Below are 21030 nucleotides of genomic sequence, written 5' to 3'. Positions count from 1 at the left end.
ATTAATTATAATATATTATCATTTATTATTGTTATTATTGTTATTATTGTTATTATTATTGCTATTATTATTATTATTATTATTATTATTATTATTATTATTATTATTATTATTATTATTATTATTATTATTATTATTTATTCCCAGCAGGATTTCCCGATTGCATCACCTTTATTAATGCTTCATTAATGCTTGAATTAATGATTATTTACTCTTTGCTATTTATTATTCACTATTTATTACTTATTAATGATCAATTATTAATTATTTGTTAATTGTTGTTAATTATTACTTATTAGTTATTAATTAATGATTAATAAGTAATAATTATTAATTGCTATTTGTTATTTATTTTTTATTATTTATCATTTATTATTTCTTACCAACTAATAATTACGAATTATTAATTATTAATTAATTGTTAATTATTAATTATTAGTTAATTATTAATTAATCATTATTATTAATTATTACTTCTTCAATATTAATTAATAATTAATAAGTATTAATTATGAATTGCTGTTTTTATTTATTTTTTATTATTTATTAATTATTATTGTTTATCAACTACTAATTACTGATTATTAATTAGTAATTATTAAATATCAATTAATTATTATTACTTATTAATTATTAATTATTAATTACTAATTATTAGTTGTCAATTATTAATTATTAATGAATCCCCGCAGGATTTCCCGGCCTCTCCATGGGAATTTTCTCCCTCTGGGTTTTGCTCCTGATGCTGCAGCCGGGTGAGAAATTCCACAAAATTCCCCAAAAATTCCCCCAAAAATTCCCCCAAAATTCCCCCCAAAATCTCCCCAAATTCCCGCAAAAATCTCCCAAAATTCCCTCAAAATTCCCACCAAAAATTCCCCCAGAAATAAAAAAAAATCCCCAAAAATTCCCCCAAAAACTCTCGAAATTTCCCCAAAAATTCCCCCAAAATTCCCCCAAAAATCCCCCAAATTCCCTCAAAATTCCCATCAAAAATTCCCCCAGAAATAAAAAAAAATCCCCCAAAACTTCTCAAAAAACTCCCGAAATTCCCCCAAAAATTCCCCTCGAAATTCCCCCAAAAACTCTCAAAATTCCCCCAAAAATTTCCCCAAAAAACTCCCAAAATTCCCACTAAAAATTCCCCCAGAAATAAAAAAAAAATCCCCCAAAATTTCCCCAAAAATTCCCCCCAAAAATCTCCCAAAATTCCCTCAAAATTCCCACCAAAAATTCCCCCAGAAATAAAAAAAAAATCCCAAAAAATTCCCCCAAAAACTCCCGAAATTCCCCCAAAAATCTCCCAAAATTCCCCCAAAAATCCCCAAAAATATCCCCAAAAATCTCCCACATTTCCCCCAGAAGTAAAAAAAAAATCCCCAAAATTTCCCCAGAAACTCCCGAAATTCCCATCAAATCGCCCCCAAAATCGCCCCCAAAAATTCCCCAAATTTCCCCAAAAAATTCCAAAAAAATTCGAAAAAATTTCCTCAGGAAAAAAAAAAAAGTTGTCACCAAAAATTTCCCTTAAATTGCCCCAAAATGACCCCAAAAATCTCACGAATTTCCCCCCAAAATTCAAACAAAATTCAAACAAAATTCCAAAAAAATGGTCCCCCAAATATCCCCCAAAATTCCCCCAAAAATCTCCCAAATTTCCCCCCAAAATTCCCCCCAAAATTCCCAAAAAATTCCCCCGAGAAATCAAAAGAAATTTCACCAAAATTTTCCCCAAATTACCCCAAAAAATCCCAAAATTCTCCCCAAAATTGCCCCCAAAATTACCCCGAAATTCCCAAAAAAATTCCCCCAGAAATAAAAAAAAATCCCCAAAAATTTCCCCAAAAACTCCCCCAAAATTTCCCCAAAAATCTCCCAAAATTCCCCCAAAAATTCCCCAAAATTTCCCCAAAAACTCCCAAAATTCCCATCAAATCACCCCCAAAAATCGCCCCCAAAATTCCCCAAATTTCCCCCAAAAATCTCCCAAATTCCCTCAAAATTCCCACCAAAATTTCCCTCAGAAATAAAAAAAAATCCCCAAAAATTTCCCCCAAAAACTCCCGAAATTCCCCCAAAAATCTCCCAAAATTCCCTCAAAAATTCCCCAAAAACTTCCCCTCCAAATTCCCCCCAAAATCCCCCAAAATTCCCCCAAAAATCTCCCAAAATTCCCTCAAAATTCCCACCACAATTTCCCCCAGAAATAAAAAAAAGTCCCCAAAAATTTCCCCAAAAACTCCCAAAATTCCCATCAATTCACCCCCAAAAATTTCCCCCAAAAACTCCCGAAATTCCCCCAAAAATCTCCCAAAATTCCCCCAAAAATCCCCCAAATTCCCTCAAAATTCCCACCAAAAATTCCCCCAGAAATAAAAAAAAAATCCCCAAAAATTTCCCCCAAAAACTCCCGAAATTCCCCCAAAAATCTCCCAAAATTCCCCCAAAAATCTCCCAAAATTCCCTCTAAATTCCCACCAAAATTTCCCCCAGAAATAAAAAAAAGTCCCCAAAAATTTCCCCCCAAAACTCCCAAAATTCCCTCAAAAATCTCCCAAAATTCCCCCAAAAATCTCCCAAAATTCCCTCAAAATTCCCACCAAAAATTCCCCCAGAAATAAAAAAAAAATTCCCCAAAAATTTCCCCAAAAACTCCCAAAATTCCCATCAAATCACCCCCAAAAATCGCCCCCAAAATTCCCGAAATTCCCCCAAAAATCTCCCAAAATTCCCCCAAAAATCCCCCAAATTCCCTCAAAATTCCCACCAAAAATTCCCCCAGAAAGAAAAAAAAAAATCCCCAAAAATTTCCCCCAAAAACTCCCGAAATTCCCCCAAAAATCTCCCAAAATTCCCTCAAAAATTCCCCAAAAACTTCCCCTCCAAATTCCCCCCAAAATCCCTCAAAATTCCCCCAAAAATCTCCCAAAATTCCCTCAAAATTCCCACCAAAAATTCCCCCAGAAATAAAAAAAAGTCCCCAAAAATTTCCCCCAAAAATCTCCCAAAATTCCCCCAAAAATCTCCCAAAATTCCCCCAAAAATCTCCCAAAATTCCCTCAAAATTCCCACCAAAAAATCCCCAGGAAATAAAAAAAAAAATTCCCCAAAAATTTCCCCAAAAACTCCCAAAATTCCCATCAAATCACCCCCAAAAATCGCCCCCAAAATTCCCCAAATTTCCCCCAAAAATCTCCCAAAATTCCCCCAAAAATCTCCCAAAATTCCCACCAAAAATTCCCCCAGAAAGAAAAAAAAAATCCCCAAAAATTTCCCCAAAAAACTCCCGAAATTTCCCCAAAAAACTCCCGAAATTTCCCCAAAAATCTCCCAAAATTCCCTCAAAAATTCCCCAAAAACTTCCCCTCCAAATTCCCCCCAAAATCGCCCAAAATTCCCCCAAAAATCTCCCAAAATTCCCCCAAAAATCTCCCAAAATTCCCTCAAAATTCCCACCAAAAATTCCCCCAGAAATAAAAAAAGTCCCCAAAAATTTCCCCCAAAAATCTCCCAAAATTCCCCCAAAAATCTCCCAAAATTCCCTCAAAAATTCCCCAAAAACTTCCCCTCCAAATTCCCCCCAAAATCCCCCAAAATTCCCCCAAAAAACTCCCAAAATTCCCTCAAAATTCCCACCGAAAATTCCCCCAGAAATAAAAAAAAAAATCCCCAAAAATTTCCCCAAAAATTCCCTTCCAAATTCTTCCAAAAATCTCCCAAAATTCCCTCAAAATTCCCACCAAAAATTCCACCAGAAATTAAAAAAAAATCCCCCAAAAATTCCCCCAAAAATTCCCCCAAAAATCTCCCAAAATTCTGGGGTATTTCTGGAATAACTCTGGGATAATTCTGGAATAATTCCTGAATAATTCTGGGATATTTCTGGAATATTTCTGGAATAATTCTGGAATGTTTCTGGAATAATTCCTGAATAATTCTGGGATATTTCTGGAATAATTCTGGGATAATTCTGGAATGTTTCTGGAATAATTTCTGAATAATTCTGGGATATTTCTGGAATAATTCTGGGGTAATTCTGGGATAATTCCTGAATAATTCTGGGATAATTCCTGAATAATTCTGGAATATTTCTGGAATAATTCTGGAATGTTTCTGGGATAATTCTGGAATAATTCCTGAATAATTGTGGGATATTTCTGGAACATTTCTGGGATAATTCTGGGGTAATTCTGGAATAACTCCTGAATAATTCTGGGATAATTCCTGAATATTTCTGGAATATTTCTGGAATAATTCTGGGATAATTCCTGAATATTTCTGGAGTATTTCTGGAATAATTCTGGGATAATTCCTGAATAATTCTGGGATAATTCCTGAATAATTCTGGGATATTTCTGGAATAATTCTGGGTTAATTCTGTGATAATTCCTGAATAATTCTGGGATAATTCCTGAATAATTCTGGGATATTTCTGGAATAATTCTGGAATGTTTCTGGGATAATTCTGGAATCATTCCTGAATAATTGTGGGATATTTCTGGAACATTTCTGGGATAATTCTGGGGTAATTCTGGAATAATTCCTGAATAATTCTGGGATAATTCCTGAATATTTCTGGAGTATTTCTGGAATAATTCTGGGATAACTCCTGAATAATTCTGGGATATTTCTGGGATATTTCTGGAATAATTCCTGAATAATTCTGGGATAATTCCTGAATAATTCTGGGATAATTCCTGAATAATTCTGGGATATTTCTGGAATATTTCTGGAGTATTTCTGGAATAATTCTGGGATAATTCCTGAATAATTCTGGGATATTTCTGGAATATTTCTGGGATATTTCTGGAATATTCCTGGACGGTTTCTGGAACATTCCGGGCCGCGCAGGGCGGTGCCAGCGGCGCAGCCACGCCGAGGACCGGCTCTTCAAGCGCCTCTTCTCGGGCTACAACCGCTGGTCCCGGCCCGTCCCCAACACCTCCGACGTCGTCATCGTGCGCTTCGGCCTCTCCATCGCCCAGCTCATCGACGTGGTGAGGCAGGGCGGAAATTCCCGCGGTTCTGGGGCTGGAATTCCTTGGGATCTGGGGCTGGAATTCCTTGGGATCTGGGGCTGAAATTCCTGGGATTCCGCACTGGAATTTCTGGGGATCTAGGGTTGGAATTTCCGGGATTCCAGTGCGAAAATTTCTGGGATTCTGTGGTCAAAATTCCCGGGATTCTGTGGTGGGAGTTCCTGGGGTTCTGCAGCCGTGATTGCCATCCCTGCACCCACATCCCATATCCCTGGATCCCTTTATTCCTCTATCCCATATCCCACATCCCACATCCCACATCCCATATCCCACATCCCATATCCCACATCCCACATCCCATATCCCACATCCCACATCCCTTATCCCACATCCCACATCCCATATCCCTGGATCCCTTTATTCCTCTGTCCCACATCCCACATCCCACATCCCTTATCCCACATCCCACATCCCACATCCCACATCCCTTATCCCACATCCCACATCCCACATCCCATATCCCACATCCCACATCCCATATCCCACATCCCATATCCCACATCCCACATCCCACATCCCACATCCCACATCCCACATCCCACATCCCACATCCCATATCCCACATCCCACATCCCATATCCCACATCCCACATCCCACATCCCACATCCCACATCCCACATCCCACATCCCACATCCCACATCCCATATCCCACATCCCACATCCCACATTCCACATCCCACATCCCATATCCCACATCCCATATCCCATATCCCACATCCCACATCCCACATCCCACATCCCACATCCCATATCCCATATCCCACATCCCACATCCCATATCTCACATCCCACATCCCACATCCCACATCCCACATCCCACATCCCACATCCCATATCCCACATCCCACATCCCATATCCCACATCCCACATCCCAAATCCCAAATCTGATTCTCCGCCACCCTCCAGCGGCCACAAATCCCAAAATCTCATCCCAAGGAGCCGATCCTGATGGGGGCCGGGAGTTTTGCGATTTCCCGGAACTTTGGGAATTTTGGGATCCCCTGGAATTTTGGGATTCTCTGTAATTCTGGGAACTGTGGGATCCTCGGGAATTTTTGGATCCTCTGGGATTTTCGGATCCCCTGGGATTTTGGGAATTTTGGGATCCCCGGGAAATTTTGGGGCCGTCCCTGAATCCCTCGGGATCTGGCGGCTCATCCCTCGTTCCCACCGCAGGATGAGAAGAACCAGATGATGACCACCAACGTGTGGCTGAAACAGGTGCGGGAACGGGATTGGGGATTTGGGGTTTGGGATTTGGGGTTTGGGATTTGGGATTTGGGGTTTGGAATTGGAGTTTGGGATTTGGGATTTGGGATTTGGGATTGGGATTTGCAGAGCCAGATGATGACCACCAACGTGTGGCTGAAACAGGTGCGGGAACGGGATTGGGGATTGGGATTTGGGATTTGGGGTTTGGGATTTGGGATTTGGGGTTTGGGATTGGAGTTTGGGATTTGGGATTTGGGATTTGGGATTTGGGATTTGCAGAGCCAGATGATGACCACCAACGTGTGGCTGAAACAGGTGCGGGAATGGGATTGGGGATTTGGGGTTTGGGATTTGGGATTTGGGATTTGGGATTTGGGATTGGAGTTTGGGTTTTGGGATTTGGGGTTTGGGATTTGGAATTTGGGATTGGGGATTTGGGGTTTGGGATTTGGGATTTGGGGTTTGGAGATCCAGATGATGACCACCAACGTGTGGCTGAAACAGGTGCGGGAACGGGATTGGGGATTTGGGGTTTGGGATTTGGGGTTTGGGATTTGGGATTTGGGATTTGGGATTGGAGTTTGGGATTTGGGATTTGGGATTTGGGATTTGGGATTGGAATTTGGGATTTGGGATTTGGGATTTGCAGAGCCAGATGATGACCTCCAACGTGTGGCTGAAGCAGGTGCGGGAACGGGATTGGGGATTTGGGGATTGGGGATTTGGGATTGGCGATTTGGGATTTGGGATTTGGAGTTTGGGATTTGGGATTTGGGATTTGGGATTGGGGATTTGGGGTTTGGGATTTGGAGAAGCAGATGATGACCACCAACGTGTGGCTGAAACAGGTGCGGGAACGGGATTGGGGATTTGGGATTTGGGATTTGGGATTTGGGATTTGGGATTTGGGGTTTGGGATTTGGGATTTGGGATTTGGAATTTGGAATTTGGGATTGGGGATTTGGGATTTGGGATTTGGGATTGGAGTTTGGGATTTGGGTTTTGGGATTTGGGATTTGGGGTTTGGGGTTTGGGATTTGGGATTTGGGATTGGAGTTTGGGATTTGGAGAACCAGATGATGACCACCAACGTGTGGCTGAAACAGGTGCGGGAACGGGATTGGGGATTTGGGGTTTGGGATTGGGGATTTGGGATTTGGGATTTGGGATTTGGGATTGGAGTTTGGGATTTGGGATTTGGGATTTGGGATTGGAGTTTGGGATTTGCAGAGCCAGATGATGACCACCAACGTGTGGCTGAAACAGGTGCGGGAACGGGATTGGGGATTTGGGGTTTGGGATTGGGGATTTGGGATTTGGGATTTGGGATTTGGGATTGGAGTTTGGGATTTGGGATTTGGGATTTGGGATTTGGGATTGGGATTTGGAGAAGCAGATGATGACCACCAACGTGTGGCTGAAACAGGTGCGGGATTGGGGATTGGGATTTGGGATTTGGGATTTGGGATTTGGGATTGGGGATTGGGGATTGGGATTTGGGATTTGGGATTTGGGGTTTGGGATTTGGTATTGGGGATTTGGAGAAGCAGATGATGACCACCAACGTGTGGCTGAAACAGGTGCGGGAACGGGATTTGGGATTTGGGATTGGGGATTTGGGATTTGGGATTTGGGATTGGGGATTGGAGATTTGGGATTTGGGGTTTGGGGATTTGGGATTTGGGATTTGGGATTTGGGATTTGGGATTCGGGGTTTGGGATTTGGGGTTTGGGATTTGGAGAAGCAGATGATGACCACCAACGTGTGGCTGAAACAGGTGTGGGAACGGGATTGGGGATTTGGGATTGGGGATTTGGGATTTGGGATTTGGGATTGGGGATTGGGGATTTGGGATTTGGGATTTGGGGTTTGGGGATTTGGGATTTGGGGTTTGGATTTGGGGTTTGGGATTTGGGATTGGGATTTGCAGAGCCAGATGATGACCACCAACGTGTGGCTGACGCAGGTACAGGAACAGGATTGGGCATTTGGGGTTTGGGATTTGGGGTTTGGGATTTGGGATTTGGGATTTGGGATTTGGGGTTTGGGATTGGAGTTTGGGATTTGGGATTTGGGATTTGGGATTGGGATTTGCAGAGCCAGATGATGACCACCAACGTGTGGCTGACGCAGGTACAGGAACAGGATTGGGCATTTGGGGTTTGGGATTTGGGGTTTGGGATTTGGGATTTGGGATTTGGGATTTGGGGTTTGGGATTGGAGTTTGGGATTTGGGATTTGGGATTTGGGATTGGGATTTGCAGAGCCAGATGATGACCACCAACGTGTGGCTGAAACAGGTGCGGGAACAGGATTTGGGATTTGGGATTGGGGATTTGGGATTTGGGATTTGGGATTGGGGATTTGGGATTTGGGATTTGGGATTTGGGATTGGGGATTTGGGATTGGGATTTGGGATTTGGGATTTGGGATTCGGGATTTGGCATTGGGATTGGGATTTGGGATTTGGGATTTGGGATTGCAGTTTGGGATTTGGGATTTGGGATTTGGGATTTGCAGAGCCAGATGATGACCTCCAACGTGTGGCTGAAGCAGGTGTGGGAACGGGATTGGGGATTTGGGGTTTGGGATTTGGGATTGGAATTTGGGATTTGGGATTGGGATTTGGGATTTGGGGTTTGGGATTTGGGATTGGAGTTTGGGATTGGGGATTTGGGATTGGGGATTTGGGATTGGAGTTTGGGATTTGGGATTTGGGATTTGGGATTTGCAGAGCCAGATGATGACCACCAACGTGTGGCTGAAACAGGTGCGGGAATGGGATTTGGGATTTGGGATTTGGGATTTGGGATTTGGGATTGGGGATTTGGGATTGGGGATTTGGGATTGGAGTTTGGGATTTGGGATTTGGGATTTGGGATTTGGGGTTTGGGGTTTGGGGTTTGGGATTTGGGATTGGAGTTTGGGATTTGGGATTTGGGATTTGGGATTTGGGATTTGGGATTTGGGGTTTGGGATTGGAGTTTGGGATTTGGGATTTGGGATTTGGGATTTGGGATTTGGGGTTTGGGATTTGGGATTTGGGATTGGAGTTTGGGATTTGGGATTTGGGATTTGGGATTTGGGATTTGGAGTTTGGGGTTTGGGATTTGGGATTTGGGATTTGGGATTTGGAGTTTGGGATTTGGGATTTGGGATTTGGGATTGGAGTTTGGGATTTGGGATTTGGGATTTGGGATTTGGGATTTGAGTTTGGGATTTGGGATTTGGGATTTGGGGTTTGGGATTTGGAGAGCCAGATGATGACCACCAACGTGTGGCTGAAACAGGTGCGGGAACAGGATTGGGGATTTGGGATTTGGGATTTGGGATTTGGGATTTGGGGTTTGGGGTTTGGGATTTGGGATTTGGGGATTGGAGTTTGGGATTTGGGATTTGGGATTTGGGATTTGGAGAACCAGATGATGACCACCAACGTGTGGCTGAAGCAGGTGCGGGAACGGGATTGGGGATTTGGGGTTTGGGATTTGGGATTTGGGATTTGGGGTTTGGGGTTTGGGATTTGGGGTTTGGGATTGGAGTTTGGGATTTGGGTTTTGGGATTTGGGATTTGGAGAACCAGATGATGACCACCAACGTGTGGCTGAAGCAGGTGCGGGAACGGGATTGGGGATTTGGGGTTTGGGATTGGGGATTTGGGATTTGGGGTTTGGGATTTGAGGAATGGGATTGGGGATTGGGGATTTGAGGATTTGGGATTTGGGATTTGGGATTTGGGATTTGGGGATTTGGGATTTGGGGTTTGGATTTGGGGTTTGGGATTTGGATTTGGGATTGGGATTTGCAGAGCCAGATGATGACCACCAACGTGTGGCTGAAGCAGGTACAGGAACAGGATTGGGGATTTGGGATTGGGCATTTGGGATTTGGAGTTTGGGATTTGGGATTGGAGTTTGGGATTTGGGATTTGGGGTTTGGGATTTGGAATTTGGGGTTTGGAGATCCAGATGATGACCACCAACGTGTGGCTGAAACAGGTGCGGGAACAGGACTGGGGATTTGGGGTTTGGGATTTGGGATTTGGGATTTGGGGTTTGGGATTTGGGATTTGGGATTCGGGATTGGAGTTTGGGATTTGGGATTTGGGATTTGGGATTTGGGGTTTGGGATTTGGGATTGGGGATTTGGGGTTTGGGATTTGGGATTTGGGATTGGGATTTGCAGAGCCAGATGATGACCTCCAACGTGTGGCTGAAGCAGGTACAGGAACAGGATTGGGGATTTGGGGTTTGGGATTTGGGATTTGGGATTTGGGATTGGGGATTTGAGATTTGGGATTGGAGTTTGGGATTTGGGATTTGGGATTTGGGATTGGGGATTTGGAGAAGCAGATGATGACCACCAACGTGTGGCTGACATAGGTGCGGAAATGGGATTGGGATTTGGGATTTGGGATTTGGGATTGGCATTTAGGGTTTTGGAAGGGATTTGGGAATGGGATTTGGGATTGGGAGTGGGATTGGGATTTGGAAGTGGGATTTGGGAATAGGATTTGGGATTTGGGATATGGAGTGGAATTTGGGAATGGGATTTGGGATGGGATTTGGGAATGGGATCTGGAGAACCAGATGATGACCACCAGTGTCTGGCTGGAGCAGGAAGGAGGTGCTCCCAAACCGGATTTGGGATTTAGGATTGGGATTGGGATTGGGATTTAGGATTGGGATTTTGGGGTAGGAGTAGGAATAGGATTTGGGATTGGGATTTGGGAATGGGATTTGGGATTTGGGATTTGGGATTTGGGATTGGGAATGGGATTGGGATTTGGAAGTGGGATTTGGGAATACGATTTGGGATTTGGGGTGGGATTTGGGATTGGGATTTGGGAATGCCCATTCCCAGGGTGTTTTGGGGCCGTCCCCGTGGATGTGCCCCACGTGCCCGCGTGTCCCACAGGAGTGGAGCGATTACAAGCTGCGCTGGGACCCGGCCGAGTACGACAACGTCACCTCCATCCGCGTGCCCTCCGAGATGATCTGGATCCCCGACCTCGTCCTCTACAACAAGTGAGGGACGGGCCCGGCACTCCTGGGGAGCTCCTGGGAATTCCCAAAACGCCGTCCCTGCCCGTTATCCCACCCCGTCCCACCTCATCCCATTGTCCCATTATCCCGTTGTCCCATCCCACCTTCATCTCTTCTCCAACCAAGGATCATCCCAAGGTCCATCCCAACCCCATTCCTGACCGTTCCACCATGGCCCAGGCCCACCTGATCTCCTGTCCCATCCCATTGTCCCATTGTCCCATTGTCCCATTATCCCATTATCCCATTATCCCATCCCGTCCCACCTCATCCCATCCCACCTCATCCCATTGTCCCATTATCCCGTTGTCCCATTATCCTGTTATCCCATCCCACCTTCATCCCTTCTCCAGCCAAGGCCCATCCCAAGGTCCATCCCAAAGCCCATCCCAACCCCATTCCTGACCATTCCGCCATGACCCAGGCCCGCCTGATCTCCTGTCCCATCCCATTGTCCCATCCCACCTTCATCTCTTCTCCAGCCAAGGCCCATCCCAAGGCCCATCCCAAGCCCATTCCTGACCATCCCAACCCCATCCCAAAGTCCATCCCAACCCCATTCCTGACCATTCCTGACCATCCCAACTCCGTTCCTGACCATCCCAAGTCCATTCCTGACCGTTCCTGGCCATCTCAATCCCATCCCATTATCCCATCCCACCTTCATCTCTTCTCCAACCAAGGCTCATCCCAAGGTCCATCCCAAGGCCCATCCCAAGGTCCATCCCGAGGTCCATCCCAAGCCCATTCCTGACCATTCCTGACCATCTCAGTCCCATTATCCCATTATCCCATCCCACCTTCAGCTCTTCTCCAACCAAGGCCCATCCCAAGGTCCATCCCAAGGACCATTCCTGACCATCTCAACCCCATTCCTGACCGTTCCTGGCCATCTCAATCCCATCCCATTGTCCCATCCCATTATCCCATCCCACCTTCATCTCTTCTCCAACCAAGGTCCATCCCAAGGCCCATCCCAAGGTCCATCCCAAGAACCATTCCTGGCCATCCCAAGTCCATCCCGTGTTTTCCAGCGCCGACGGCGAGTTCGCGGTGACCCCACATGACCAAGGCCCACCTGATCTCCCACAGCATCTCCATTGCATTGATGCCATCCCACCTTCAACTCTTCTCCAACCAAGGCCCATCCCAAGGTCCATCATCCCAAGGTCCATCCCAAGGTCCATCCCAAGCCCATTCTGACCATCCCAATCCCACCCCGTGTTTTCCAGCGCCGACGGCGAGTTCGCGGTGACGCACATGACCAAGGCCCACCTGATCTCCTGTCCCATCCCATTGTCCCATCGCACCTTCATCCCTTCTCCAACCAAGGTCCATCCCAAGGCCCATCCCAACCCCATCCCAAGGACCATTCCAACCCCATCCCTGACCATTCCACCATGACCCAGGCCCACCTGATCTCCTGTCCCATCCCATTGTCCCATCCCACCTTCATCTCTTCTCCAACCAAGGCCCATCCCAAGGTCCATCCCAACCCCATCCCAAGGTCCATCCCAAGGACCATCCCAAGGTCCATCCCAAGGTCCATCCCAAGGACCATCCCAAGGTCCATCCCAAGGTCCATCCCAAGGTCCATCCCAAGGTCCATCCCAAGCCCATTCCTGACCATCTCAATCCCATCCCATCGTCCTATTATCCCATTCCACCTTCAACTCTTCTCCAACCAAGGCCCATCCCTGACCACCCCAAGGTCCATCCCGATGTCCATCCCAAGGACCATTCCTGACCATCCCAAGTCCATCCCGTGTTTTCCAGCGCCGACGGCGAGTTCGCGGTGACGCACATGACCAAGGCCCACCTTGATTCTCCTGCCCCACCCCATCCCATCTTCATCTCTTCTCCAACCAAGGTCCATCCCAAGGCCCATCCCAACCCCATCCCAAGGACCATCCCAACCCCATCCCTGACCATTCCACCATGACCCAGGCCCACCTGATCTCCTGTCCCATCCCATTGTCCCATCCCATTGTCCCATCCCACCTTCAACTCTTCTCCAACCAAGGCCCATCCCAAGGTCCATCCCAAGGTCCATCCTAAGGCCCATCCTAAGGTCCATCCCAAGGTCCATCCCAAGGTCCATCCCAAGCCCATTCCTGGCCATCTCAACCCCATTCCTGACCGTTCCTGGCCATCTCAATCCCATCCCATCATCCCATTATCCCATCCCACCTTCATCTCTTCTCCAACCAAGGCCCATCCCTGACCACCCCAAGGACCACCCCAAGGCCCATCCCAAGGACCATCCCAACCCCATTCCTGACCATTCCTGACCATCCCAACCCCGTTCCTGACCATCCCAAGTCCATTCCTGACCATCCCAAGCCCATTCCCGACCGTTCCTGACCATCCCAAGTCCATTCCTGACCGTTCCTGGCCATCTCAATCCCATCCCATCGTCCCATTGTCCCATCCCACCTTCATCTCTTCTCCAACCAAGGCCCATCCCAAGGTCCATCCCAAGCCCATTCCTGACCATCCCAACCCCATCCCAAGGTCCATCCCACGCCCATTCCTGACCGTTCCTGACCATCCCAACCCCGTTCTTGACCATCCCAATCCCGTTCCTGACCGTTCCTGGCCATCTCAATCCCATCCCATCATCCCATTATCCCATCCCACCTTCATCTCTTCTCCAGCCAAGGTCCATCCCAACCCCATTCCTGACCATTGATGACCATCCCAACGTCCATCCCAACCCCATTCCTGACCATCCCACCATGACCCAGGCCCACCTGATCTCCTGTCCCATCCCATTGTCCCATTGTCCCATCATCCCATTATCCCATCCCACCTTCATCCCTTCTCCAACCAAGGCCCATCCCAAGGCCCATCCCAAGGCCCATCCCAAGGCCCATCCCAACCCCATTCTGACCATCCCAAGGTCCATCCCGAGGTCCATCCCAAGTCCACCCCATGTTTTCCAGCGCCGACGGCGAGTTCGCGGTGACGCACATGACCAAGGCCCACCTGATCTCCTGCCCCACCCCATCCCATCTTCATCCCTTGTCCAACCAAGGCTCATCCCAAGGCCCATCCCAAGGCCCATCCCAACCCCATCCCAACGCCCATCCCAACCCCATCCCTGACCATTCCACCATGACCCAGGCCCACCTGATCTCCTGTCCCATCCCATTGTCCCATCCCATTGTCCCATCCCACCTTCATCTCTTCTCCAACCAAGGCCCATCCCAAGGCCCATCCCAAGGTCCATCTCAAGGCCCATCCCAAGGTCTGTCCCAACCCCATTCCTGACCATCCCAAGCCCATTCCTGACCATTCCAACCCCGTTCCTGATCGTTCCTGGCCATCTCAATCCCATCCCATCATCCCATTATCCCATCCCACCTTCATCCCTTCTCCAACCAAGGCCCATCCCAAGGTCCATCCCAAGGTCCATCCCAAGGTCCATCCCAACCCCATTCCTGACCATCCCAATCCCACCCCGTGTTTTCCAGTGCCGACGGCGAGTTCGCGGTGGCGCACATGACCAAGGCCCACCTGATCTCCTGCCCCACCCCATCCCATCTTCATCCCTTCTCCAACCAAGGCTCATCCCAAGGTCCATCCCAAGGACCATCCCAACCCCATTCCTGACCATCCCACCATGACCCAGGCCCACCTGATCTCCTGTCCCATCCCATTGTCCCATCCCACCTTCAACTCTTCTCCAACCAAGGCCCATCCCAAGGTCCATCCCAAGGTCCATCCCAAGGTCCATCCCAACCTCATCCCAAGGACCATCCCAAGCTCCATCCCAAGGCCCATCCCAAGGTCCATCCCAACCCCATTCCTGACCATCCCAATCCCACCCCGTGTTTTCCAGCGCCGACGGCGAGTTCGCGGTGACGCACATGACCAAGGCCCACCTGTCGTGGGACGGCACGGTGACCTGGGTGCCGCCGGCCATCTACAAGAGCTCCTGCAGCATCGACGTCACCTTCTTCCCCTTCGACCAGCAGAGCTGCAAGATGAAGTTCGGCTCGTGGACCTACGACAAGGCCAAGATCGACCTGGAGAACATGGACCACCAGGTGGACCTCAAGGACTACTGGGAGAGCGGCGAGTGGGCCATCATCAACGCCGTGGGCACCTACAACTCCAAGAAGTACGACTGCTGCACGGAGATCTACCCCGACATCACCTTCTACTTCGTCATCCGCCGCCTGCCGCTCTTCTACACCATCAACCTCATCATCCCGTGCCTGCTCATCTCCTGCCTCACCGTGCTGGTCTTCTACCTGCCCTCGGACTGCGGCGAGAAGATCACGCTGTGCATCTCCGTGCTGCTGTCCCTCACCGTCTTCCTGCTGCTCATCACCGAGATCATCCCGTCCACCTCGCTGGTCATCCCGCTCATCGGCGAGTACCTGCTCTTCACCATGATCTTCGTCACGCTCTCCATCATCATCACCGTCTTCGTGCTCAACGTGCACCACCGCTCGCCCGGCACGCACGCCATGCCCGCCTGGGTGCGCAGCTTCTTCCTGGGCGCCGTGCCCCGCTGGCTCTCCATGAAGAGGCCGCCGCAGGACGGCGCGCGCGGGCGGCGGCAGCAACAACATGGCCGCCCCGGCGGGGCGCGGCTGAGCACGTCGCGCTGCTGGCTGGAGACCGACGTCGACGACAAGTGGGAGGAGGAAGAGGAGGAAGAGGAAGAAGAAGAAGAAGAAGAGGAGAAGACCTACCCAAGCCACCCCAGGGCAGAGCCCAAGGAAACCAAATTCTGCTGCGGGAAGAAAGCGGCGGCGCCGGGCTCCGAGGGGAAGGACCACGAGGAGGACCACGAGGAGGAGGAGGAGGAGGGGAAGGAGGAAGGCTCGGGGCGGGCGCCGGCGCTGTCGCCCGGGATGGTGAAGGCCCTGGAGGGGGTGCAGTACATCGCCGACCACCTGCGGGCCGAGGACGCCGACTCCTCCGTGAGTGCCGGGGGACGCCAGGAGGGGTGGAGGTCCCGAAATTTGGGAAGTTCCGGGAGACGCCGAGGGGATGGAGACCCCCAAGGTTGGGAAGTTCTGGGATGTGCGGGTGGGGCTGGAGACCCCGAAATTGGGAAGGGAAGTTCTGAGATCCGTGGATGGGGTTGGAGGTCCCAAAACTGGAATGGGAAGATCTGGCATCCATGGTTGGTTCCTGAGATCCCAAAAATTGGGAAGTTCTGGGATGTGCGGATGGGGATGGAGACCCCAAAATTGGGAACCACAGATGGGGCTGGAGATGCCAAAATTGGGAAGGGAAGTTCTGAGATCCGTGGATGGGGATGGAGATCCCAAAGTTGGGAAGGGAAGATCTGAGATCCATGGATGGAGCTGGAGATCCCAAAATTGGGAACCGTGGATGGGGCTGGAGATCCCAAAATTGGGAAGGGAAGTTCTGAGATCCGTGGACGGGGCTGGAGATCCCAAAATTGGGAAGGGCAGATCTGAGATCCATGGATGGGGCTGGAGGTCCCAAAACTGGAATGGGAAGTTCTGGGATCCATGGTTGGTTCCTGAGATCCCAAAAATTGGGAAGTTCTGGGATGTGCGGATGGGGCTGAAGATCCCAGAATTGGGAAGTTCTGGGGTCTGTGGTTGGTTCTTGAGATTCCAAAATCAGGATCCACAGATGGGGCTGGAGATCTCAAAATTGGGACCCAAAGATGGGGCTGGAGGTCCCAAAAATGGAACGGGAAGTTCTGGGATCCATGGATGGGGCTGGAGATCCCAAAATGGGGAGCCACAGATGGGGCTGGAGGTCCCAAAATTGGAATGGGAAGTTCTGGGAGCTGTGGTTGGTTCCTGAGATCCCAAAATTGGGAAGTTCTGGAATTTGTGGAAGGGGCTGGAGGTCCCAAAATTGGGAACCACGGATGGGGCTGGAGATCCCAAAATTGGAGTGGGAAGATCTGGGATCCATGGATGGGGTTGGAGGTCCCAAAACTGGAATGGGAAGATCTGGCATCCATGGTTGGTTCCTGAGATCCCAAAATTTGGGAAGTTCTGGGATGTGCGGATGGGGATGGAGACCCCAAAATTGGGAACCACAGATGGGGCTGGAGATGCCAAAATTGAGAAGGGAAGTTCTGAGATCCATGGATGGGGCTGGAGATGCCAAAATTGGGAAGGGAAGATCTGGGATCCATGGATGGGGCTGGAGATCCCAGAATTGGGAAGGGCAGATCTGGGATCCGTGGATGGGGTTGGAGGTCCCAAAACTGGAATGGGAAGGTCTGGGATCCATGGTTGGTTCTTGAGATCCCAAAATTTGGAGGGGAAGTTCTGCGATGTGTGGATGGGGGTGGAGGTCCCGAAATTTGGGAAGTTCTGGGAGACGCCGAGGGGATGGAGGCCCCCAAGGTTGGGAAGTTCTGGGATGTGCGGGTGGGGCTGGAGACCCCGAAATTGGGAACCGTGGATGCAGCTGGAGACCCCAAAATTGGGAAGGGAAGTTCTGAGATCCGTGGATGGGGATGGAGATCCCAGAATTGAGAAGGGAAGTTCTGAGGTCCGTGGATGGGGCTGGAGATCCCAAAATTGCGAAGGGCAGATCTGAGATCCGTGGATGGGGTTGGAGGTCCCAAAACTGGAATGGGAAGTTCTGGGATCCATGGTTGGTTCTTGAGATCCCAAAAGTTGGGAAGTTCTGGGGTCTGCAGATGGGGCTGGAGGTCCCAGAATTGGGAAGTTCTGGGATCCATGGATGGGGCTGGAGGTCCCAAAATGGGGAACGGCAGATCTGGGACCCACAGATGGGGCTGGAGATCCCAAAATTGGAGTGGGAAGTTCTGGGATCTGTGGATGGGGCTGGAGATGCCAAAATGGAACGGAAGTTCTGGGATCCATGGATGGAGCTGGAGATCCCAAAACCTTGGGAGGAGAAGTTCTGGGATGTGTGGGTGGAGCTGGAGATCTCAAAAACGGAACCCATGGATGGGGCTGGAGATCCCAGAATTGGGAGGAGCAGATGTGGGACCTGAACGTGGAGCTGCAGGTCTCAAAAGCTGAATGGGAAGTTCTGGGATCCATGGTTGCCTCCTGAGATCCCAAAATTGGGAAGTTCTGGGGTCCCCGGATGGGGCTGGAGATCCAAAAAATTGGAATGGGAGGTTCCGGGACCCGTGGTGGTTGGTTCTGGAGATCCCAAAAATGAGGAGGACAATTCCAGGATCCGTGGCTGCTTCCCAAGCACCCAAACCCAGGGAGAAGATCCACGGTCCATCTCCCACCCTTGGTCCCATTCCCACTCTTCCCAAAGTGGGTTTGGAGAACCCCAGGTCCAAGATGGACACCTCCATGTCCCACCTCAGAAAATTCCAGAATTTTCCATGGATTGTGGAGTCCCCTCACCACGAGGAGACTCCCAGGAAGCTCTGGGTGCTCTCCTGACCTCTCCCACCCCATTCCCGCTCTTCCCAAAGTGGGTTTGGAGAACCCCAGGTCCAAGATGGACACCTCCATGTCCCACCTCAGAAAATTCCAGAATTTCCCATGGATTGTGGAGTCCCCTCATCCTGAGGAGATTCCCAGAAGTTCTGGGTGCTCTCCTGACCTCTCCCATTTCCAATCTTCCCAAAGTGGGTTTGGAGAACCCCAGGTCCAAGATGGACACCTCCGTGTCCCACCTCAGAAAATTCCAGAATTTTCCATGAACTGTGGAGTCCCCTCACCACGAGGAGATTCCCAGGAAGTTCAGGGCGGTCTCCAGACCCCCGTGAGATCCCCGGGATGGAATTCCAGAAGGTTCCACCACCGTTCTCCCCCCTCCCCGGCAGGTGAAGGAGGACTGGAAGTACGTGGCCATGGTGATCGACCGCATCTTCCTGTGGATGTTCATCATGGTCTGCCTGCTGGGCACCGCGGGGCTCTTCCTGCCGCCCTACCTGGCCGGCATGATCTAGGGTGGTGGGAAGGGTGGTGGGAATGGTGGGAAGGGTGGTGGGAATGGTGGGAATGGTGGGAATGGTGGTGGGAATGGTGGGAAGGGTGGTGGGAATGGTGGTGGGAATGGTGGGAATGGGGGGATTATGGTGGGAATGGTGGGAATGGTGGGAATGGTGGTGGGGATGGTGGGAATGGTGGGAATGGTGGTGGGAATGGTGGGAATGGTGGTGGGAATGGTGGGAATGGTGGTGGGAATGGTGGTGGGAATGGGGGTGGGAATGGTGGGAATGGTGGTGGGAATGGTGGGAATGGTGGTGGGAATATGGTGGGAATGGTGGTGGGAATGGTGGGAATGGTGGTGGGAATATGGTGGGAATGGTGGTGGGAATGGTGGTGGGAATGGTGGGAATATGGTGGTGGGAATGGTGGGAATGGTGGTGGGAATGGTGGTGGGAATGGTGGGAATGGTGGGAATGGTGGGAATGGTGGTGGGAATGGTGGTGGGAATGGTGGGAATGGTGGGAATATGGTGCTGGGAATGGTGGGAATATGGTGGCAATGGTGGTGGGAACGGTGGTGGGAATGGTGGGAATGGTGCTGGAAACGGTGGTGGGAATGGTGGGAATATGGTGGGAATGGTGGTGGGAATATGGTGAGAATGGTGCTGGGAATGGTGGTGGCAATGGTGGTGGGAATGGCGGAGGGAATGGTGGGAATGGTGGTGGGAATGGTGGTGGGAACGGTGGTGGGAATGGTGCTGGGAACGGTTGGAATGTAGTGGGAATGGTGATGGGAATAGTGGAAATATGGTGGGAATGGTGGGAATGGTGGGAATGCCGGTGGGAATGGTGGTGGGAACGGTGGTGGTCATGTGTGGGACCTCAGCACCTCAGGACTGATGTGCCGAGTCACCCAGACCACCCTCGGGGGGCTCGGAGCTCCCGGGACGTTGCCAGCAGTGTCTGGTGGCTGGACTTTGATCCTGCAGGAGACGACACCTGTGTGAGGATGGGAGGATCTCACTGGGTGGATGGTGGAGGGATGGGTTAATCAGAGTGTGACACACAGGGTTGGGGATTTCTGTACAGGGGGGGCTGGAGAAGCAAGATGGAGGAATCGGGGCGTGTCCTGTCCTTCTTCTTCTTCTTCTTCTTCTTCTTGGCCTCCATCTCCTGTGGTGGTGGTGGCACTTTGGGATTGGTTATTGCTAAAAGTGCACGGGTCAATGAGGGTGAAAGGCACCGGGGGAAATTGATAAATATTGGACACGTAATTTTGGGTATAAAGATCGGTGACCGCCCCGGGGGCTCTCAGTGTGCTCATGGCTGGCTGCTGGGCAGACTCTGTCGGGCCGGGGGAAAATCTTGTAGATAAACAATTAATAAACACCGAGAGCGAGAAAAGATCTGAAGCCTCTTCTCGTCCTTCGGAGCGCGGGCTGTCCAAGGCCACCCCGGGCCTTTCCAGGTCACCCAAACAGCCGAGAAACCGACAGGAATGGTGGTGGGAATATGGTGGTGGGAATGGTGGTGGGAATGGTGCTGGGAATATGGTGGGAATGGTGGTGGGAATGGTGGGAATATGATGGTGGGAATATGGTGGGAATGGTGGTGGAAATATGGTGGGAATGGTGCTGCGAATGGTGGGAACGGTGGTGGGAATGATGCTGGGAACCGTTGGAGTGTGGTGGGAATGGTGGTGGGAGTGGTGGGAACGGTGGTGGAAATGGTGGTGGGAGTGGTGGGAATGGTGGGAATGCTGGTGGGAATGGTGGTGGGAATGGTGGTGGTCATGTGTGGGACCTCAGCACCTCAGCCCTGATGTGCCGAGTCACCCAGACCACCCTCGGG

The 21030-nt window shown here is 49.9% G+C and overlaps 1 protein-coding gene across 1 annotated transcript; it reads left to right on the top strand.

Moving 5' to 3' along the window:
* Nucleotides 1–657: 657 nt before the first annotated feature.
* Nucleotides 658–19197, top strand: LOC134432650 (neuronal acetylcholine receptor subunit alpha-2-like). Its single transcript, XM_063181548.1, has 6 exons — nt 658–755; nt 4852–4997; nt 6219–6263; nt 11173–11282; nt 15145–16237; nt 19072–19197. Exons 1-6 carry the CDS (start codon nt 710–712, stop codon nt 19195–19197), a joined length of 1566 nt encoding a protein of 521 aa, XP_063037618.1. The 5' UTR covers nt 658–709.
* Nucleotides 19198–21030: the final 1833 nt, after the last annotated feature.

The sequence above is a fragment of the Melospiza melodia genome (assembly GCF_035770615.1).
Source record: "Melospiza melodia melodia isolate bMelMel2 chromosome 3 unlocalized genomic scaffold, bMelMel2.pri SUPER_3_unloc_3, whole genome shotgun sequence".
Classification (NCBI taxonomy): Eukaryota; Metazoa; Chordata; class Aves; order Passeriformes; family Passerellidae; genus Melospiza; species Melospiza melodia.
Note: the sequence above shows the minus strand (reverse complement) of the source record. Positions and strands in the feature narration are given on the sequence as shown.

Bases quoted from the DNA above. Each gene is read 5' to 3' on its own strand.
- LOC134432650 (XM_063181548.1), top strand. From the start codon at position 710: ATGGGAATTTTCTCCCTCTGGGTTTTGCTCCTGATGCTGCAGCCGG. The intron at 6,264-11,172 runs GTGCGGGAACGG...CGTGTCCCACAG, and splicing joins CCAACGTGTGGCTGAAACAG to GAGTGGAGCGATTACAAGCT. The intron at 16,238-19,071 runs GTGAGTGCCGGG...CCTCCCCGGCAG, and splicing joins CCGAGGACGCCGACTCCTCC to GTGAAGGAGGACTGGAAGTA.